The 8,131-nt window shown below is 43.6% G+C and overlaps 1 protein-coding gene across 1 annotated transcript; it reads left to right on the top strand.

Annotated features, from left to right (window-relative positions):
• The first annotated feature begins 3,015 nt into the window (after window positions 1–3,015).
• snai3 (snail family zinc finger 3) lies at window positions 3,016–4,968 on the top strand. The gene is made up of 3 exons (XM_064923316.1): window positions 3,016–3,159; window positions 4,029–4,640; window positions 4,773–4,968. Exons 1-3 carry the CDS (start codon window positions 3,072–3,074, stop codon window positions 4,952–4,954), a joined length of 882 nt encoding a protein of 293 aa, XP_064779388.1. The 5' UTR covers window positions 3,016–3,071; the 3' UTR covers window positions 4,955–4,968.
• The last annotated feature ends 3,163 nt before the right edge of the window (window positions 4,969–8,131 follow it).

The raw sequence follows: 8,131 nt of genomic DNA, 5'->3' as shown, positions 1-8,131 counted from the left end.
ACCACTGATAAATCCATTATAATTGAGAATTTCAATCAGCATTTTTCTACGGCTGGCCATGCTTTCCACCTGGCTACCCCTACCCCGGTCAACAGCACTGCACCCCCCACAGCAAGTCGCCCAAGGCTTCCCCATTTCTCCTCCCAAATCCAGTCAGCTGATGTTCTGAAAGAGCTGCAAAATCTGGACCCCTACAAATCAGCCGGGCTAGACAATCTGGATCCTTTCTTTCTAAAATTATCTGCTGAGATTGTTGCCACCCCTATTACTAGCCAGTTCAACCTCTTTCGTGTCGTCTGAGATTCCCAAAGATTGGAAAGCAGCTGCGGTCATCCCCCTCTTCAAAGGGGGGACACTCTTGACCCAAACTGTGACAGACTAATATCTATCCTAGCCTGCATTTCAAAGGTCTTCGAAAGCCAAGTCAACAAACAGATTACCGAACATTTCGAATCTCACCATACCCTCTCTGCTATGCAATCTGGTTTCAGAGCTAGTCATGGGTGCACCTCAGCCACGCTCAAGGTCCTAAACAATATCTTAACCGCCATCAATAGGAAACATTACTATGCATCCGTATTCATTGATCTGGCCAAGGCTTTCGTCAATCACCACATCCTCATCGGCAGACTCGACAGCCTTGGTTTCTCAAATGATTGCCTCGCCTGGTTCACCAACTACTTCTCTGATAGAGTTCAGTGTGTCAAATCGGAAGGTCTGTTGTCCGCACCTCTGGCAGTCTCTATGAAGGTGCCACAGGGTTAAATTCTTGGACTGACTCTCTTCTCTGTATGCATCAATGATGTCGCTCTTGCTGCTGGTGAGTCTCTAATCCACCTCTATGCAGAAGACACCATTCTGTATACTTCCAGCCCTTCTTTGGACACTGTGTTAACAACCCTCCAGGCAAGCGTCAATGCCATACAACTCTCCTTCCGTGGCCTCCAATTACTCTTAAATACAAGTAAAACTAAATGCATGCTCTTCAACCGATCACTGCCTGCACCTGCCCGCCTGTCCAACATCACTACTCTGGACGGCTCTGACTTAGAATACGTAGACAACTACAAATACCTAGGTGTCTGGTTAGACTGTAAACTCTCCTTCCAGACCCACATCAAACATCTCTATTTTGCAACAAAGCATCCTTCACTCATGCTGCCAAACATACCCTTGTAAAACTGACCATCCTACCGATCCTCGACTTTGGCGATGTCATTTACAAAATAGCCTCCAATACCCTACTCAACAAATTGGATGCAGTCTATCACAGTGCCATCCGTTCTGACACCAAAGCCCCATATACTACCCACCGTTGCGACCTGTACGCTCTCGTTGGCTGGCCCTCGCTTCATACTCGTCGCCAAACCCACTGGCTCCAGGTCATCTACAAGATGCTGCTAGGTAAAGTCCCCCCTTATCTCAGCTCGCTGGTCACCATAGCATCACCCACCTGTAGCACGCGCTCCAGCAGGTTTATCTCTCTGGTCACCCCCAAAAGCAATTCTTTTTTTGGCTGCCTCTCCTTCCAGTTCTCTGCTGCCAATGACTGGAACGAACTACAAAAATCTCTGAAACTGAAAACACTTATCTCCCTCACTAGCTTTAAGCACCAGCTGTCAGAGCAGCTCCCAGATTACTGCACCTGTACATCACCCATCTATAATTTAGCCCAAACAACTACCTCTTTCCCTACTGTATTTATTTATTTTTCACCCCATTATTTTTATTTCTACTTTGCACATTCTTCCACTGCAAATCTACTATTCCAGTGTTTTACTTGCTATATTGTATTTACTTTGCCACCATGGCCTTTTTTTTGCCTGTACCTCGCTTATCTCACCTCATTTGCTCACATCGTATATAGACTTGTTTCTACTGTATTATTGACTGTCTTTGTTTTACTCCATGTGTAACTCTGTGTTGTTGTATGTGTCGAACTGCTTTGCTTTATCTTGGCCAGGTCGCAATTGTAAATGAGAACTTGTTCTCAACTTGCCTACCTGGTTAAATAAAGGTGAAATAAAAATAAAATAAATTAAATAATAGCAATAAGGCACCTCGGGCGTTTGTGGTATATTGCCTGTATCCAGGCACTCGTTGTGCATAAGAACCCCTTAGCCATTGACCATATACCACATTATTGCTTACATACGCTATTTTTAAACATGTTAAATAAAAATATTTGTTTTGTCTTACACTTTAGAAGTAGGTGGTTAAGGTCAGTATATTCTTAATTTGTTTTTCTACACAATGAACTTCTCAAGGAAGTGAATAGTTACACACCATCGTAAAAAAAAGCTTTCAGTCCTCCACACCAATGACCTCCCCTCCTTGACCGGTAGTTCGGCTGCTTCAATAGGACACACTTCACGGAATGGAAAATGACAGGCCTGGGAATGCGCTTTGTTTCCTAAGCTTTCAAATGAGACATGGAAAGAAACTGAGAATAATAGAGGAGGAACCTCTCTCGAAACACTTCAAATTTGTCTTTCTATACAAGTAAGCATAGGATACAAAAGTGCATTCATTCATTCAAATAAACACCTATAGTTGGCCTAATCATAGGTCTGGACTTTGAGCACATTTTTAGGATGGGGGTGAATAATGTTTTTGACGGCTAGTTCAACCAACAGGAAAAACATTTATTTGGCCATTTTTGCTATACCATGTGATAGTGCGAACGTCTGTAGTATAAAGAAAATATAGAGAATGAAATACCGGTAGGCCGATATTTTTTTAAACTAATAAAGCCAGTCAGGCAGGGCAAATTCAGATCGCCTGTCTACGGGCTTGCAGACCACTGTATAGTGTTTTGCTATGCACCTGTTTTGTTGGGGTATGCTGATCGACGCAGAGGTCCGCCCCGGTACACTTGTCCTTTCATTCTAATTGGTCCGACAGGGTGTGTATGCAAATTTTTAGCGACCCCTGCACCTGACTCTCCACTCCACTGAAGAATGCAAGGCAAAAGACAGCCTCCAAGAGCTATTTATTCAACAGGTCATCCTACTAGCACTCACTTGTCACATTATTGCGGCGCTGCAGACTCATCAATAACTCAGAGCTATATGATAAAGATGCCAAGGTCGTTTCTGGTGAAGAAACATCTCACTAATAAGAAGCCAAACTATGGAATTCTGGATTCAAAAGCAGACGGTACAGTTAATTTATTTAATCGACTTCAATTATATGTTTCTATCGTTGTGTTGTATATTCTCATCTACAGTAAAATACCAATGTGAATACCTTTGCTATTTTGTCTGTTGGCTATAAGTTGCATTATTTCAGAAAAAAACAAACATATAATTGTATTTATTTTAGTCCATTCATCGCCCATTTTATTCTTACCGTGTGTAATTGAACACAGTAGGCCTATAACTCAAACAATATGATAAGAGCATAGTCTAAAATTATGTTAGTTATAGGAAAGTAAATAATGATGGATTTAACTGATACCTTGGAAGAGGATAGGACAAATGCGTTTTTGGAGTTTAGCAGGTGCAAAATCTGTCACACAAAAGAAGAGTTTATTATTAGTCCCTCATGGGATCTGAAGGGTCCTATTAAACGCGTTCAAGAGGCTAATGTAGTGCCCTCCTAGGCTCCTTTTACCCCAAAATGTGCCTTAAGTCTGTGTTTTTGTTCCAATTCACCCCTTAAAGCGAGCTAGCCTCCCACCCTCCCGTATTGAACTGTCAAAGATGACCATTAGAGAGGAAAATAAAATATATGTGACTAAAATCAGATTATGATTATGATTATTTTTGTTGTAAGGAAATTAGAACCGTGCCAGTTGGCTATGCTATGTGAATGCATTGGAACTTTGGATGTTATGCAAATCGATATGCACAATACAGTCCCTCTGTTACTTTGAGACTGCTCCTAATATTGTAAATTAATGTCATATTTAACTATATGTTTTAACTTATTGAATTCAACCTAATTATTCCAATAGAGCATTATTACAACATTTGAGTGTACTTGTAAAACAGTTTTAACATAAAATGGTGTTTGTGTCATTACAGATCTCTACACCAGCCTGGTCCAGCCTGAGGTAGCCTGTTACATCCCCAGCACTCCTCAGCCCCTGGAGGGTTGGCTGCCAGGGCCAAGTCTCATCCCCACACCAGCCTCCATGCACTTTCCACAGGTAGACAGGCTTCCTTCAAGGGACACCAGCTTGTCACGGCATAGCTCAACACAGGAAATCCTCTACCCCCTGTCAGTGTCTCACAACAATCTGCTAAGAGACTCACACTCCGGACTTGAGCCCCTGGGAACCATGGAACCCCAGACCTTCCTGCTCTCAAAGGACTTCAGACACCTGGAGGAGAGGGGCAGCATGCCTAATCCCCTCATGGGCCTTGTTCACTCTAGTGTTAGTCAGGAGCGCTTTGAATGCTTCGACTGCCACAAAGCCTACTTCACCTTCTCTGGGCTGGCCAAGCACAGGCAGTTGCACTGTGAGTGGCAGTGTCACAAGTACTTCAGCTGCAAGTACTGTGACAAGGAGTACGTGAGTCTGGGAGCTCTGAAGATGCACATTCGAACACACACACTGCCCTGCGTCTGCAAGCTCTGTGGGAAGGCCTTCTCCAGGCCTTGGCTGCTCCAGGGACACATTCGCACACATACAGGTATGGACAGTAATGTACAGCTGGCAACACTTTTCACCTTTATTCACCTGTTTCATGAATTGAGCTTGACTTCACACTATCCCATATTCAGTTACCCACTAGGGCTCTGAGTTTATCAATTCCCTTTTTCAGGTGAGAAGCCCTTCTCCTGCCCACACTGCAGCCGGGCGTTTGCTGACCGCTCCAATCTCCGAGCACACCTGCAGACACACTCTGACATCAAGAAATACCAGTGCAAGAGCTGCTCCAAAACCTTCTCCAGGATATCTCTGCTCTCCAAGCATGAAGAGTCTGGCTGCTGCCCACAGTCCTGATGCCATTTACTGCCTGTGCTGCCCACTCTGAACCTGTTGCCTACTTGCCTAGGCTACGTTTGGTTCTACTAACATCAGACTGCAGTGCCCTCACAACGCACTGGAGAAAGACTGCTATTAGTGACACGGAGCTCTGACTACTCTATGTTTTTGGTCTCTGACATTTCAAGCTCATGAAATAAGCACAATGGACTGTGTCCAAAGACGTTCTTATGTCATATATTTGATATATGAAGTAGTTGTTTGACAAAAAAAGAGAGAAAAGTTATCGCATGCTGCCAAAAATACTTGAAATTTAAAAGCCTTGAAGTTTTTGATTGTGTTATTGATGATTACCTGTGCCTTTTGAGGAAATGTATAGTGGGAGTATACAATTTTGTATGAACTGTTTGTTTAAAAACAATAAATACCTACTTTTGTACAATATGCCTAAATATGAAAACATGCATCATCATGGGAGACATGAACCACTGAGATGAAAGCACAAGCCCTTGTCTAAGTCAAGAAATATTGAAGAAACTCACTTTTCTAAAAATCAAACAAAGACTGAGTGACTGCTGAAGAGTGCACAAGTAGAGTATTAGAACTAAATGTTAGCGCTTTCCTATCAGTGACCCGGCACGTTCCTACTTTATGACCATTTCTTGGCATTGTGAGATCACTGGCATACTGTAAATATCATCATGGGCACACAGGAAACTGGAGAATAAAGCGATTAGGATAAACAGAAAACAGATAGTGTGGGTGACTTTCTGGTAGTGTTCTTGTGACACCCCTATCCCCAGGCAGGATCTCTCAGGGCTCTCTGAGACGGGATCATTTAAATCACAGCCCCCCATTTTTCCTCAGCTAATTAATGTCTTTTTGGACGGCAGCTGCTGAAGGTGGATATTTTAAGAGTCTAAATAAAACCGTGATGTTTCCCATTTGTAATGGTGCATGGAAAATTCTTATTAAATATATCGGTTTATTGGCAGGTGGAGGGAGGCCAGCTGCATGCCGCTGTGGCGCCATGCCAAGCCTTGCGGGAGGGGCGACGGTGGGGGCTTGGTCGACTCTTTCCAGTTGCTCAGCACAAGTGGAGCAGCTGAGTGGAGAGAGCTCCCTAAACACATGGCCAGTCACTGCAGGCCGGGAGAAACGCTGCTTTTCTTCAGCAGAATCCAAAACATGTCTGGCATGTCCCAAGGCACTCCAAACACGCGCAGGTTGGTGCAACTTGGCTGTCTGTTTGATGATTTGTAGAGTAGAAGGATGAATGGGGATTGGGTGCTGTGTTGGCACTGGCCGGGAATTAAATGTTTGTCAACTCTTTTACTTGTACACTGTTTCACATATTCGGCCACGGCAGCAACAGCCAGCTATGTACAGTAGCTGCAACTGCGGATGGTCAACCCCTTTTGAACAATAAAAAGGTTGTTTTTGTTGTTGTTGTTATAACCACCACTCATTTAATAACAATAAAAAATTAAGAAATCCATAAAGGGTGAACAAATTAAAATATCTATGTGCTAAATGATTGATTGCACATATTATGAGTTGTCTGACAAATCAGGGTTCCCCAAACTCGTTTTTGTTTTTGCCCTACACAGCTAATTCAAACAATCAAAGCTTGATGATGAGTTGGTTATTTGAATCAGCTGTGTAGTACTCGGGCAAAATCCTGTGCTAAATGACCAAAATGTTAATATACACAGTAGGTGATATAGTTGTGGAAATAAAGAGACACCTGGACATTTCTAAGTTGGGAGAGAAAGGGTATCTTGGGCCACAAAACCCATAACTTAGCAGGAAGCCCACGCAGAGCAGAGCTCATCGAGCCAGGCCAGTGTTTTCAGGATGCCAGATCCCATGGGGCAGGGCTCTGGCACGACCGTCACAGCTCCCTGGGGTGTTGCTGGGGGATTTTAGTGGAGACTGACATGGCATTCCTCAGCATATCCTGGCTGGAGCCGTCTCGGCCCATCCTTCACCTTTCTGACACACTGCAGGATACCATGGGCCCGGTTAACCATGGACAACTTCTACTACTACTAAAATTGTGGAGATCAATATGAATGTAACCATTTCAGAGGTCTGGTAAAAATGTTGACCAGCCTTACTAGAAAGACCCAGAGGATGGTAAGACAAACACAAGGTTCTGGCTCCAGACGTGATCTTGACCTCTGTCACCATTCTCCATGACGTGTGCATCAGCTGACACAGCAGCAGCTCCTAACTATAGCCACTGTGACTCCACAAAAGACCCCTCTCGCCCTATAAATACCCTGTAGCCAGGGTAAGAGAGGCATGGGCCTGATACCCTTACAGCAGCAGACGGGTCAAAAATAGAGGCAGTGTGGCTATTTCTGACCCAGTGTGAATTGGGCCTGGTCAAACTCTAGCTCCTGGGTTGGGCGGAAGAGTGGAACCTAGAGAGTTTCCAATGCTCTGCGTGAGTCAGTTAGCTTTGTCCAATTCCATAGAGCTGTGCCTGGCTGTTTCCCTTTGGAACAATCCCTGGGCCTGATCCAGGGAATCGCCTGCCAGTAACCCCCCCCCCCCCTGCTACTCTGCTGGATACAGCCACGCTCCTGCGATGATTTGATAGCATAAAGGTCAACGAGTTCCCGTCCATCGAGGTAGAGAAGGTGCTTTGATATATCTGTCTTGAGGGTTATGTTGATCAGTTGGCAGTAGTGATGGGAATCTACTGTAGATTAGTGGTTAGATAGTATTCATGTGCTTTGGATAAAACTAGTGACAGCTATCTCACGATTAGCTCATGTCACAGACCCAAAACATCATGAAAAGCACATGTACTCTAGAAAAGAGAGTGAAGGAAGATAAATCAATTATTTGTCTGTAAAATGTTTGTTGAATGTCAAAAATTAGTCTGTGTTGCCGCCAACATACACAAATGAAAATACATCCGTGTTGTATTTGAATATCATGTTCTTGATAAAAGCTCTTGCAAAAGTCTTGTGGCCCCTTAGATTTATTCACATTTTATTGTTTTACAAAGTGGGATTCAAATGGATTAAATTGTCCGTTGTAGTCCAATGACAAGTAACCCTATTTCAAACTGGTTTCCAATAGGCCAACGTGGCATGGGGTCATACAGTATTAGTCTATTGGAAAATCTGAATCAAAGAAAAGACCATGAAAATACCATCTGGTAATAGATCCATTTAGAAT

The sequence above is a fragment of the Oncorhynchus masou genome, chromosome 2 (genome assembly GCF_036934945.1).
Source record: "Oncorhynchus masou masou isolate Uvic2021 chromosome 2, UVic_Omas_1.1, whole genome shotgun sequence".
NCBI lineage: Eukaryota > Metazoa > Chordata > Actinopteri > Salmoniformes > Salmonidae > Oncorhynchus > Oncorhynchus masou.
This window is presented reverse-complemented; position numbering and strand designations above follow the sequence as displayed.